At 43.4% G+C, this 14,569-nt stretch overlaps 1 protein-coding gene across 1 annotated transcript in view; it reads left to right on the top strand.

The window, feature by feature from the left end:
• The first annotated feature begins 5,691 nt into the window (after positions 1-5,691).
• SLC34A2 (solute carrier family 34 member 2) overlaps positions 5,692-14,569 on the top strand; it is a 34,911-nt gene continuing 26,033 nt past the window's right edge. Inside the window, exons 1-6 of the mRNA XM_054391577.1 lie at positions 5,692-5,739; positions 11,557-11,671; positions 11,776-11,913; positions 12,486-12,614; positions 13,583-13,726; positions 14,433-14,544. Coding sequence (XP_054247552.1) covers positions 11,566-11,671; positions 11,776-11,913; positions 12,486-12,614; positions 13,583-13,726; positions 14,433-14,544 — 629 coding nt within the window. The 5' untranslated portion in view covers positions 5,692-5,739; positions 11,557-11,565. The remainder of the gene's footprint in view (positions 5,740-11,556; positions 11,672-11,775; positions 11,914-12,485; positions 12,615-13,582; positions 13,727-14,432; positions 14,545-14,569) is intronic.

The raw sequence follows: 14,569 nt of genomic DNA, 5'->3' as shown, positions 1-14,569 counted from the left end.
TCCCCTCAGGAAGCTGTAGAGAGCAATGAAGTCTCCCCTCAGTTTGCTTTTCTCCAAACTAGACAAACCCAGAGCCCTCAGTCACTCCTCACAGGACATTCCTTCCAGCCTTTTCACCAGCTTTGTTACCCTCCTCTGGACATGTTCAAGGACCTTCATAATAGATGATAATCACAGGTCATGAACCATCTGTTGAGGAGAATTGCTGAATTTGAGATTTAGCAAATGCCAGCTGGTTTAATTTTGCTGTTAATTTTGCAGATCTATTTTAACAACCTTCACAGAGTTGCATGGAAAGTAAGTTCAAAGAAAAGAGTTTTTTTCTCCCCTTATGGCAGCAGATCACCTTTAGGACACTCACCTAGAGTTGTCCAAAAGCTGCTTCAGGGATGAAGGCTCAGAAAGGAGCTACTGCCAAGAGTTTATCGACAGAAGCAGCAGTGTCATTGATGAAATTGTATTTTTTTTAAACCAGAGTTTGATGTGTTTAATGCTTGATCTGTAACGTCCAATTCCACACAGGATTAGTGCATAGGGTGCATAGTCCCTGAAAGAGCAGCATGTTTGTGTGAGATGGCAGTGGGATTATTCTGACAAAACCCCTCATTTTAAGTCACTCTCACATCTGTCTTTTAGCAGAAGTCATTTGGCTGGAGGACAAAGGAACGTGGCTGTTGCACCTGAGCTCCTCTGCAGGCAGCACATGAAGGCCAGCAGGCTGGACCAGGCTGCTGCAGAAGTGGACAGGTTGGCAATGTGAGATGAGTCTTCTCCTCAGCACACTGCAGCTCAGCTGGCTGTGGGTAATGGCACTTGCTCATCCTGCTACCAGCAACACCACGTCCGGTGTCAGCCAAGGGTTAACAAACTGTGTAGGAAGAAAACAATGGATTGCTCTAAAACAAACCCTCTGAGCTGTCTGTGAATAACAAAGGAGTCAACGACGTCTACTTTGGGATCTGTAAATTAAGGTTTACATAAGAGTGTAAATATTATTATTTATTTAAGAGCTCTCATGTTTCCCTTCACTTCTCCTCTTCCCCATTACTTGTTTGTTGGGAAGATGCTAATTGCATTCGTGAATACGTGTTCAAAGTGGGAGGCAACTGTAGGATGTGGAATATAGATTGGCTGAGAGGGTGCACAGGAACAAGGAGAAGGGGGGGTGTGGGGTGGGGGGGCAAGGTAAGGGGAGAGACTATAAAAAGAGTGAGGAAAGGTTAACAAGAGGGGAATAATATTGGATTTCTTTTGTGATTAAAAATTTCTTACCCTAAAGCCTCAGCAGATCTTTGGGTTGGGGCTTTTTTAACAGACATTTCTCAAACCTTTTGGTTAAACATTCAGCACAAACAATAAAAGCTTTGAGCACCTGTGATAAGAAAAGTTTTAAGAATCTCTCTGGGCTTTAGTGGCCAAAGCATGTGATAGAATTTGTATTTTTAACATTCTGGCTGCAATCGAATTCAAGCTACTGCTGGTGCTATTTTTCCCCCGTGTAACACGTTTTAGCCTGTGCCCTTTAGCCCATCATTGTGTGTGTGTCCCCAGCCCCAGGAGGGGGTGGGAAGCACTTGCCACCTTTCTGCAGGGCTGGGCAGAGCTCCCATTCACCCCAGTCCCCCTGTGCCTGTCCTGCAGGCTCTGGGTGAAGGATCTGGTAAATGTTGAGAAAAGGATTGAGAGTGGTGTGTTTTGGTAGGGAAATATCAGCTAAATAGGAAGCTAAAATAAGACACTCCAAGAAGAATAAAAACAATTGTCATGTGTGACTTCAGTGGAAAGCAGCAGTAAGGAGGCTGTGAACAAAAGCAGCTCACTAACTCTGTATGCCAGGGATGCATTTGTACTGGCACAAACCTTTGAGGCTGTAGTGAGAAGCTGCTGCTTTTACAGTGAAGGGGCTGCTCAATTCTTGTCAGACCAAAGCAGTGTGTTTGCTTTCAGACATATCTATGTGTCTAAAGTAGCCGGCAGATGATTCTGACATAAAAACTGCCTTCCCTGTATTCAAATATTTATTTTCCTTTTTATGTCTGAAAACTTCTCTTGTAGTTTTTCTTTTTGCGACTCCTCCACTTCACATTTTATTTCCCCCCTCCCATTCCTGGAATGCACTCTTTTGGATGCTGCCTCTTTATGACTTTATTTGTTACTCAGCTCTGGAAGTATGTTAATTATTGTAACTTCATTAATTTCTTTTTGTGTGTGCATCATTTCTCTGAGATGAAATGCACAATACTGTAATACAGAACCTTGTGATAGGATCCAGGTTCTTTATACCTTAAGTTAGGTGTTTTCTTGTTGCTGTCAAAGTAGCTTTAGGAGCTCTTCTTCCAACAACAGCAGAAATAAGTAGTTCTAGGGATTGCAGCCATGCCCACTGCCAGCAGGAGAGCACAGGGTAGCTAGAAGTAGACAAATGAAGCTTCAAAGAAAAATTTACATTTCTTAATGGCAAAGAAATTAATTAATCAACAGGAACTTGTAGCATGTACATTCTGTTGCAAAATCAGAGCATCCTGTATAATGCCAGGGTCAGACTCTGCTACAAATATCGACCCCCAGTGAATATCCAGGAATTTAATATTTACAAAACATATCTGACTGGGCATTTTCATGAATAATCTTCTTTGCTAAAGGGTTGATATGCAGAATACTTTTCAAACAATAGAGAAAGCCAGGGCTTAAGTTCTTCCAGGTAATTGTACAAAGAAGGAAGCTATTCTTCAGCTAGGGAGGGTTAGGTCCTTAACCAAATAACTGTTCTGGCTGTAATTCATATTGAAATCAGGACTAACCTCTCTCTTTAATGAACAGGGCTTTGTGTTTTACATAGCTGGAGAGGGAAGGCTAATTTACACTAACTCATTCCGTAAAGGCTTCTGAAGAAGGTCAAATGGAAAATGCTGTTTCCAAACAATGGGAGCAATAGCACTTGTCTTCAGTAAAGAGCCAAGCAGCTGTTTGCTAGAGTCTTGAACACAGAGAAGGTTTCTAACTGTGCATTCTTTGGATTTGTGGAGCATTGAAATTTCAGTTAAACTGAAAGTGTCTCTCCTGGTGTTAGCTGAGAGCTTGCTCACTCAGGCTGCCTTTTGAAGCTGTGTCCACTGAAAGAGCAAATCTCATCATATGAATATTAGTGAATACATATCTTGTGCTGCTCTGGTAGCTTTGCAGGGTGGGTGACTCTTTTGCTTCCCTTTAGTTATTTTTATTCCTGTAGTCTTTAAAGATCAGTGAGGTTGACATTTTCAGAGCCAGGATGCCCTTTGTGGGGCAGAAATGTAAGGGAGCTGGGAGCACAGGTCTCTGATATTCAGACATGATTCTTGCCTGTGTTATAACTTCTTGCAACACATGACTGACTGGACAGAGTTCATCTCTCACAGAATTTGCACATGCTGGGAATTTTTTCTTGTTCTCTGTTTGAGACATTTTTTGGGCCTGCGCTTCCTGCTAAATGCTAAACTGTCCCAGGTACTATCCCAATCTGCAGGGTAATCCAGCACCCTTGTGACAGGAAATCAGGACCCTTGAAATTTGCTTGCTTGCCTTATTTTATTAAATATTCCTTCCCCAAGAATATTTGTTTGCACTTAGGTCAGTTGCTTCCCCCACACACACACCCTACAGGGTTACACTTCCTTAGCAGCAACATCCTTTGAATCTGTGCCAGATGAATGACAAACTCTCTGGACTATTGCTCTGACTGTCCTGGTATCCTGGGAAGAATTTCAATTTCTTCTCCTGTCCTGAATGGAGGAAAGGTTTCTGGGACAAATCACACCCACCTTCATCCCTTGTGGCTAGCTCCTTCTGGAGGCTCTTCCAGGCTGACTTTGCAAAAAGTCCACCCAGAACTTCCAAAGAGAAATTGTAGATCACCTGCCTGTGTGGCAGCTAGATTTTTATTTTCTGAAGGGTTTTTAAGGTCTACAACAGGTCTGATCTGGGAATGTTGCCTTCCTAAAGCATTGCTAAGCACCATCAGTGCATAGGATTGTGCTTAGCAAATGGAATGGGCAGCACTGGCATAAAAGTGCTGTGGGAGACGTCACCATGTGCTGGCTGAGCCCTAACCGGTACCTGGAACGTGCCCTTCTCATACCTTGTCTCTGTCAGAGCTGGGCTTCATAAAGGGTGAATCAGAAGAGAAGGAGCCACAGCTCAGAGAAACACAGAGATTCCCAGTTAAAAACTTAATCTGATTTTCTGCATCACTGAAAACAGACTATTGTTAAATGCAATGTTAAAGCCACTCCTCTATTAAGAAAACAGAGCCCGTGAACCACCAAAGTGGACCTTGGGTCTGTTTCCCATCCCTTCTTTACAGTTTAGACACAGAAGAGAAATCAGTTTCCTTCCCATAGCCTTCGTTGTGCCAGACCACAGCTGGGAAGGGAGAGACGTGGTTGATGCTTTCATCCTTGGGCTCCAACATCACCCAGGGCAATGAGGGGGTGATGTGGCCTGCAATAGCAGAGCTGCTGCAGCCAGAGAAGGTGCTTGGTGGTTCACTGCCATGTTGTGATGCTATGTATAGGGCTGTGGAGGCTTCTACCATCACCTCTTATTAAAGGCTTCTGCTGCCAGCGCAGGTGAAGAGTAAGTTCTGAGTCACAGCTCCACACAGGCTGGGTGTCTGTGCAGGACAGAAGGTGCAAAAAGCAAGAGTTTTCTTTTTCTGAGTTACTAAGTTACTAAGCTGCTGGGAGATATGACCATGTACACAGAAAAAGCAGATCTGCTGATTAGGCTGATGCTTTACAGCTTATTTTCTCAGTAGAAGTTGCCTGTTGAAACAGGGGGGAAAAAAATCAAAGATAATAAAGCTACAGTGCCTAATGCGGTGCCCAGCTCCCCATCAGGCTCAGCACCAGAACAAACAGCAGTGCCCAGCTCCCCATCAGGCTCAGCACCAGAACAAACAGCAGTGCTGGTGCCTGCTCCTTCTCACCTGTCATAGCCTCCTGTACCTGGTGAATAACCTATCTAGTTATCATATACTCTTCCTCACCAGCATGCTGAATGCCATTATCAAAAGTGTCCTTACATCTTTAAATCTCATTTAGAAGGAGAGCCACAGCCAAGATGCTAATGAGATCACCTTAATTGTAAACATTGAGCACTGATAAGAATGAAACTCCATCCTCTGTTCTCAAAGAAGTTCTTACGTGGTGGTTCCTACTTACACCGCTTTTTATCTGATCCTCCTTCGCTTCTGTTCTTAGGCAGGTTAATAGGCACCTGAAGAGACAAATAACAGTACTACATCTTCCTCACACCCTTTTGACAGATCTTTTGAGATTGCAAAATATTTGGGGGAAAAATTATTATTGGAAAAAACCAAACCAAAACAACCAGCAAACCAAACCCCAGCTTACTGAGTGATCAGGAGGAGGGCAGCTTTTTCAGGCTGGAACAAACCGTTCCCCAGCGCTCCCCTGAACCCATCAGCAGCTGGTACTTAAATGCTAATGGGACATTTTTTAGCATGTGATAAGTGTGAGCTAGCCCATAGTTTTATCAGTGGTGGTTGCTGCCTGCTGCTGCTAAAAAAAGGTTGATTGTGATCATTAAGCTGCAGGTAGGCAGTGCCTCTGGACTGTAAAATAGGAATGTTAGTGTGTGGTGATGAAAGCAAACTTTGCTCAACACCTGTCTATATATATTGCAGGTTTCAGTGGCTGCCCAGTTGATCCACTCACTCTGTTGTCTGGGAATAAAGAAGTGGTAAGTAAGAACAACTGAGACCAAGCCTTTCTTTTCTTTTCTTTCTTTTTATTTTTTTTTTTCTTTTAATTGTTTAGCTTACAAACCCAAAGCTCTGCTTCTGCAGCCCAAGGATTGGCAGCAGAGAGCTAACTGGAGTGGGGAACTGGAGTGGCACCTGAAGTGTCATCCGCTTGTTAGCATTTTCACCTCTCAAGTTCTTTCAGCTGCATTTTATATTTTAAGGAAGTGATTTTAAAAAACCCATACAAATATCATAGTTCTAAAACCAAACTGTGCTGCTTTTTGCCCACAGATAACCTGATTAATTTTTGTGGGATATGGGTAAAAGAAGGAAAGTAATCAGCAGCTGTCAAAACTGCCTATAGCATAAGAAAGTGTGGGGTTTAACTGCTATTTGGATTGAAAAGAAGTGAGATTTCATGTCATAGCCATCAGTGGTATTGGATACTGGAAAATGTCTGGGATATGATTAATGAAAGAGTGGAAGGAAACACTGTCAGTTGGTGTGTTAGCATAGATAGTGTGTGAGGTCTGGCTGCCTCTCTATGGCTGTGGCAGGGTACTCTTGATGGAAACATTTTCCTATGCTAATCCAGTTTGACACAGGGAAGTAAAAGGAATACATTAGCTTAATGCAGTTAGCTCAACTAATGTGGCAGTAGGCAGAAATCAGCTGGTTTCTCAGTAACTTTTATTAGCAGCTCTTCCATTTGATCAGTAAGTGTTTTTAATGCCATTAACTTTTGTTTTTCCTCTCTCGGTTCTTCACTGTGTGGTTTTGTCTTCAGGCTGGGGTAGATCTGCTGTGTTTCATGGTTGGTGGTGGGATTATTTTGTTGTTGTCCTTTTCTTCTAAGGGAAAAAAAAAAAAAGGCAATTGTCTTCTTGAAATACCTAGTAGGCATTTCAAGTAGTTCAGTGAAGTTTCCTGGCTCTGGCTCCTCAAGGGCAGCGTTTGGTGCTTTGCTTGGCTGTGAATGCAAAAACCTAAGGTTTGGGATTCGTTTTCTTTCTGCATTTGCTTAGAAATTTGTGTTCTTCACTAGTCTGGTTGGTTTAGTTTTGGTTTAGTTTTGCTCTGTGTGGGATTGAAGCTTATGAGTACTGAGTCTCAGGGATCCTCAGGAATAAAGAGGGAGCACAAAGATCATTGGTCTTTAGCTTTCAGGAGTGATTTTTTTCCTTTTTGCTACTGCATTAGCTGAAAGTTTACATCCTGGCCAAGCCTGCTAACTTCTTCAGAGAAAAAGCCCCAAGGAAGCAGCTGGTGTCAGAGCAAAGACAAGACTTGCTCCTAGCAAGGCTGAATCATTGCTGGGGTTTCTGTAAGATGTTGCCTGTTGAACCTGAAGCTTTGTGGCTGCCTTGGAACAGGTTCCAGGGCAAAATCAGCAGCTGATGTAAAGCTACTGAATGAATTCTTGCTGGCTGAGGATCTTCCCTTTCCTGTCTCTGCATAATATGTTTCTTTGTTGGAAACAGTACGTTTTGAAGGGGGGAAGACAATATTTCTTTGAACTGTGTATGAGGATTGCTGTGTCACTTACTCCTGTAAGTGTGGTGAATATTCATCTTTACTAAGTCACATAGTCAGATAGGAGGCTATAGATAAATTCCCTTTTAACACAAAAACCATATCAGAGTGGTGAATGGCAAGAAAGTGATGTGTTGGTGTGGAGACCCTGAGAGTAAAGAAGAGAAGGGAAAGCCTGGCTGGATCCACAACTTGATTTGGAGCTGCTTTAAGCAAGCTGTAGGCACAGGCATGGTGGTGTCGGTGGTTGTTGCAGTTATTACCAGCTGCTACTTCATCCAGGGCTTTCATTTCACCTTGGTTTGATTGGATCTGTTCCCCTGGAGGTGAGATTTCTTTAAGCCTTACTGCTTCATAGTTTTTATTTGAGGCACAAGGTGGCCTTTCAGTGAGCTGTCACGGGTGGAGAGGTACAAACAATACTGTCCACATGGTGGGTCATAGTCTGTAGCTTAAGTCCAGCAAAAATCAATATGTTTACAACTCTCTCTGATTTAAAACTGAGGAGCAGTCAGAGGCTAGCCTTGCAGCAGAGGCAACGCTGTTACAGTCCAATGAGTCACTGAGGAATGCAACACAAGGCAACTACATGACACCTAGAGCTGCTCAGATAATTCCCCTGGGACTTTTAACTCTTTGAAACGCTGCAGTGAGAGTCAGCATGGATGTAAAACCAACTTTGGCTTTGACTTCCTCATATTTCATTTCAGCATTTGAATGCCATTGGTTCCTATCTCTCTTCCCCTTAGAAGCAAGAGGATTCAGTTTCTTTTGGAGCTAGTGAGGATGTCACACAGTTAGCAGTTTCCAAAGGCGAGGGAAGTCTACCCTCACAACAAAAGGAGCACACACCGTGGTGTGAGAGGATTTGCTGCAAGGGCCACTGAAACAGGCTGGGTTACAGCTTCTGCAGGCATTGGTTTTCAGACCTTTGCAATATGCATAGCACATTCTGACCTGCCACTTTCAGCAGGAAATTAGCTCCCCTTTCAGCACAGCTTTGAACAGGCAGCATTGCTTATCCGGACACGAGCTCCGGGAATACGCCCTGGGTGAAAGCAGCCTGGCCAGAGTCCTGCCAGCTAAGGCAGGAAATGGCCTGGCAATGCTGAGGGAGCTGGGTTGGCACAGGGATGGGCAGAGCTCATCACTCTGGTCACCTCATCCAGCAACTATGGCTATGCTGCTTTGGACCTGGACCAAAGGTAGCTGAACGTAGCTCCTTGTTGCAGAGTCATCACCAGCCCATCCTCTCCCCATTCTCTTGTCCCTTTGCAGCACAGTGAAGTCTCTAGTGTCCAAAAGTAACTCTCTGTTAGAGTTTTCAGTGTCAGTTCTGTTAGGCTTTACACCACTCCTGATATCAATCTTTCCAAAGGCTTATGTGGGCTGCCAAGGAGGACTGCAGTTTGTTTTGTCACCTCACTGCTCTGCTTCCCCACAGCACCCAGTTTGGTTTTCTTCTGAGGATTTTCTCAGGATGTTAATTTGGGCATACTTGGGCCAAAGAGGAATTCTTTGAAGGGAAAACTGTAGAATGTAGATTATCCTTGTAGCACAGTGATTAATTAACAGCAAGTAGCTGTGGCCAGGACTCCACCAAACAGAGGATCGGGTGGCTGTAAACTATCTTCTCAGCTGTTGCTCTTAACAAGAGTTGGGATCTGGAGAAAGCTGACAGCTTAGGTAGAGCTTCAAGGATCTAGAGGGCTCTGTTTTCATCAGTCCTTGATACCAATCTCACAGAATGGGCTGTTCCAGTAACAGCTCTGCAAGCCCAAATGCACAAAGCAAATGCTGTAAGGACCTCCAGTATTCAAGTCTGGAGCTGAGCAGGGCTTATGAATAACTTTATATGGATACCTATTAAAAAAACCCAACTTCCTCCACAGGAGTGGTCACCTCTCATTCTATGGCATTTAATCATGTAAGCCAATAATAATACCTGACATACCTGTGGGATCCTGAGCACCCCAGGAACATGGAAGATGCTTATTATGAAAAACTGCCCTGCTGAATTCTTGGCTGAGGACAGTCTATTGAGGAGAGACAGAGACTGTTTGCCTGCTGAAGTTTTCAAGCTCCAGTTTCTCCAGTGAATACATCAGCTCAGTTTCCATACAGTAATGGTGCAGTCTGAGTCCTTCATTTCCATACTGAGGGTAACAGAAGAGCTGCAGAAGTGCTGATGGCATCTCTAGGGCTGCTGGTGCCCAGCATATTCTGTATCTCTCCGTGGGGGAATATGTTGTCAGTGCAGCTTCACATCTGAATTTCCAATGTGTTTTCACGATTGCATTTCACTGAAGAAGAGCCAAGCAGGTCTGGGGTTTTTTTAGAGCTCTTTAACTGCTGAACATGTCTGAATGAAACTTGTTTGACAAGACAGAGGTGTTCTGGCATGGGTGGGGCCTGGAAGTTGTTCTGGCATCGGTGAAAATACTGGAATTTGCTCCAAGCAAATGGAAACCCTTGTTGAAACAAGGAGGACTGATTTTTCTTCCAGCTGTTCTGAGATCTTTCTTTTCGTATCTTGAGAGCTTCTCCTGATCTCATGCCACAGATGTCTAAAGCATAGTTTTTGTTAATGGGATTATTTTTTCCTGATAATGTGGAAGAGGAGGTACTCTTTTCTTTGTGAAGAATACCCTCCTCTGTTACATTATGAGATGAGGGATTTTGTCTGTGACATTTCCTTCCCAGCTAAGGAGGAGGATGTGAGGTTCATTGATGTGGGCAGGGACAAGACAATTTCACTATCAGCTACATAAAAGATTATGACTAAATGAATGATTTTAATTATACCCCTGTAGAGTTCCTGGTAAATGTAGGTGAACCTTGTTTACAGGAGCATGAGGGCAGCTCTGACACTGCCTTTTGGAGGATGGGCACAGGTGCCCTGTTCAAGAGGAGCACTGCAGGCAAATTTGCCAGCTGCACCAATGTCAGATGTGGTGGCTGTGGGGCAGCTTTGTCCATAGTACTGACAAAGTGCTCATGGAGCAGAGGGGGTGGAAGAGATGGTTCTGTAGTTGAGACTATTCAAGCCTCTCCCATCCTTTGCACTAAGTTTTTGGTCTTGCTGGCTGAGCTAACCCACAGCCTTACAAGCCTGGAAAGGCAGAGGTACAATCATACGTTGCCTTGGCTCCCCATCGTCACCTTCCCCCTCTCTCATATCCCTCCCTCTGTCTTCTGATATTGGTGAAGCAAATCATGGAATCATGGAATGGTTTCAGTTGGAAAAGACCTTTAAGATCATTGAATCCAACCATCAACCCACCACCACCATGGCTATTGAAGCATGTCCCAAAGTGCCATGCCCACACATTTTCAAACACCTCCAGGCATAATGATTCCACTACCCGCCCTGGGCAGCCTGTTCCAATGACTGACCACAAATAGGAAGGACTCCTCCAGATTTTGGTTCAAGGAACTTCTGACTCCTCCTCCTGTGCCTGGGCTAGAGCTGTCATATGTGCTTGTAGCTGCGAGGGCAGGATTTGGCCACGTAGTGTCCTATTTTTTCTATGATTATTTGTTAATACTGCAATGGATGTCAAACGTGCACAGAAACGGTCAGGAAGGAAGAGGCTCAGAGAGAGCCTCCATGAGATGGGTGAGCCTGACCTTGCTGCCACTATCTCAGCTTCACCTGCAGCATTTGCAGTCACAGGCACATATGGACCTACAAATGACCACTGCTCTCTAACATGCTCTAGTCCAGCTGTTCAGCAAGCACCATCGTGGAGCGTGAAACCCTGGGGTCTCCCTCCACCTTATTCAGGGTCATGTTCCCTTCCATGCTTCCATGGGAGTGAACCAAAAAAGGCAACAAGTTTAGCATACACTGCCCACTCCAGGCAATGTGTTTAGGAAGAACTTTCTTTGCTAAGGTCTGTGTTCTGAAGCACCAGGCTGGTAAAGGCAGCCAGTTGAACCCAGAAGGGGTAAGAAAGTAAAACAGTCCTCTGACTTTTTGCAGGAAGGGGATAAAATGAATCACAGGTTTGGAAAGCAGAGGAATCTTTGCTTTCATGACAATCAAAAGTGAACAAAAACACAGGCATGAGATGGAAATATTTGAAAAAAAAACAATTGATGAATCAGTTTCATAAATAAAAGAATAATTCATAAAGATTAGTAAAAAGCTGTGCTAAGGGATAAATTGCTTCCATTCCTTTTCTATCTCTTTTAAACTTAATCATATTTCTCCCTTACCCTGTTGTAAATTGTGCATTTTAACTGCATGTGCCTTTTAATTGATACTACTTTGTTAGTCACAGATCATGGCTCCCTGGCCTGAGGTGGAAAAGCCTGAAACCAATAACTACATTGGGGACTCTTCCAAACAAAACCAGAACATGGCTGGGAAAGAAGGAGAAAATCACAAAGGTAATGGTTCCTCACCTGGCACTTACAGCAACACAGAACTTTTTGGGGCTCCTTGGAGAAGATGGGAAGTGACTAAAGTGGGCTTCAATGTTCTGTTTCATCAGGCAATGTGGCTTCACATGGAAATAAAGGGGAGATTCAACCTGCATTTTCCACAATAGCCTTGATAGATGAGACAAGGCCAGAAGAAGAAGACCCATGGGCTCTGCCAGAACTGCAGGACACTGGGGTCAAGTGGTCAGGTAGCCATTTCTCTGTAATTAAGTTACCTCTCTTTATTTTTTCCATTACTTCTCTTTTTGTCTTCATTATTTTTCTGACATGATACATGCTGCAGAACTGAACTCCAGAGTCAAGGGGTTTTCAGATGTAGGTTTTACACTCTGCCTCACCTTCCTCAGCAGAGAGTGAGGATATTATGTTCAGTCAGTTAAGAAGAATCATGCTGCTTACTCTCCTTGAAACACAAAGAGATATATGGAAACCCACCTAAAACTAGCATGATTTTATATCCAGGCTCTCACTGGTCTTTCTTTACTCAGTGGGATGACTCTCTAAAACCAAGGGTCAGTCTCATACTGCATAAAGACTTCATTACATACCAAAAGCTTTTGCATGGTAAAATTCAGGGAACAATCTACCTGCTTCTGCAACTAACATTTCATGAAGCAGAACATTCTCTTGGGTTTAAGCACCTTCTGGGGCCACAACATTCTCTTAGGCTCTGTGGTCTCCGCCTGTCCACTAGGCTGTTCCAGGAGAACACCAGATAACATCAAGCAAATCTTTCATGCCTAATGCATTTGTTTTGCAGAACTGGACAGAAAAGGAAAAATAATTCGTGTGCTCTACGGGATAGGGAAGTTTATCATGCTGCTGGGATTGCTCTACATGTTTGTGTGTTCTCTGGATGTGCTGAGCTCTGCTTTTCAGCTGGTGGGAGGTATGAAAATGTCTAAAATATCAAGAATGAACTATGAATGAGACAGTAAATTTCTTCTGAGCTAGTAAAGTGCAAGTATTACTCTTCCAGAATGCTCTCCACAGGTTTGTGTGTTGAGATACTGATTTAGAAGGAAGTACCTCTGCTGAAGAGTATCTTCATTTGTTTGAAAGAGCTTTTGTTTCTCTCATTCCAAAGAGCTGTTGATGTAGGGATTATTAGCCTGAATTTCTTAGGTTCCTCTTACTTCAGTGACAGTTTACACGAATGCATAATCTGGACATAGATCTGTGCCATGTGAAAGACTTTTCAACAAGTTGAAATACAAAAATTGGGCTTTTGATCAAAGCCTCCAGCAATGAAATGTCCTCCAAATACTTCCAAGAAGAAAACTGTTGGAAATTATTTTTCAGTTTAACCTATTTCCAAGGGCTGAATTCTGCTGATGGATTCAGAAGTGGTTAACAGTGAAATACCTGAGCTTCTGTGGAGGTGTTTGGCTTGGTTTGATTTGGTTTTATTTGATTTGGGTTTTTTGTCAATCCAGAAAGCTACAGAAGCAGAATTATTAAGGATTATTTAAATAGTTTTTCTTCATGCAGCAACCAAAAATATCGAGCAATAATACCATTTAAATCTATGCATGTATGGGTTTCTGTCCTACAGTCTTTCCTCTGGTGGCTGTGGTTTTAGGTGGTTCCCTGCAAAGTTCAAGAGAGCTTGTTCAGCCATTGCAATGGGAGAATGCAAAGTACTCTCTGATAACTGAGAAGCTGAAAGTTCAGGAACTGAATTTGGATCCTTGAGTTACTCATCTTGTGCATTTTCTGGTTTTGGGGGTGGGGTGGGGTGTATATGTGTATTGATTAAACAGCTGAATGATCTTTAGTTAAACACTAATAATTCCTATGGATTTTACCTTGCACTCCCCTCACTCTGAGAATATCTTTTTTTTTTTTTTTTTGTAGGTAAAGCAGCAGGGGACATTTTTAAAGATGATTCAGTGCTGTCTAACCCTGTTGCAGGACTGGTGATTGGAGTCCTGGTGACTGTTATGGTCCAGAGCTCCAGCACTTCCTCATCCATTATAGTCAGCATGGTGTCCTCCACGTGTAAGTCTGCATAGAGTATGCTCCTAGAGACCACCATAAAGCTTGCTCTGGGGTGCAAACATTTCCTCCTGCATTCAAGCTTTAGAAACATTGGCTGTAAGAGTAGAGACTGCAGGGAAAGGGTTTCACAGCTGCTGTGCTGATATAAAATGACATTTTAAACACTAACAATACAACTACTAGCAGTAAATCCCCAGCTGCAATGAAAACCATGGGAAGGCTTGGCATTGAATGCCTTCATGTTGGAAGGGCCTGCATGCTTGTCTCCTGTTAGCCAGTCACTAAATTTCATTTGTTGCTGTGGAATCATTCAAAATTCTGCAGTAGGTAGAAAAAGGCCTGGGAAAGAAGAGACTTCATTTCACTCTGGTCCCCTAACATGTGGTGAAAGCAGTAACCATGGGCTGCAGGAATCATGGGAATATGGGAAAACCACATTCCCAGGAGGCTGGATTCAAGCAAACATATCTGGACTGGAGCATCTAATCCCAGGGACATCAAGAGAAGTCAGGGTTCCTGATCTAGCTGGGGATGTCCCTGCTGACTGCAGGGAGGTCAGACTAGGTGACCTTTGGTGGTCCCTTCCAGCCTGGACCATTCTATGATTCCAAGTGAGATGAATAGATGTTAATTTTCCTTGGAGCAAAGAGCTTGCTGATGATCTGATTTTTTTTCTGTTCCATGCTTCCTTTTCTCTGCTTTCTAGTGCTGACTGTGAAAGCAGCCATTCCTATCATAATGGGGGCAAACATTGGCACCTCAGTTACAAACACTATTGTGGCACTCATGCAAGCTGGGGACAGAAATGAATTTAGAAGGTATTGTACTTAAATACTAGATCTG

This window comes from Indicator indicator, chromosome 23, assembly GCF_027791375.1.
Source record: "Indicator indicator isolate 239-I01 chromosome 23, UM_Iind_1.1, whole genome shotgun sequence".
Lineage (NCBI taxonomy): Eukaryota > Metazoa > Chordata > Aves > Piciformes > Indicatoridae > Indicator > Indicator indicator.
This window is presented reverse-complemented; position numbering and strand designations above follow the sequence as displayed.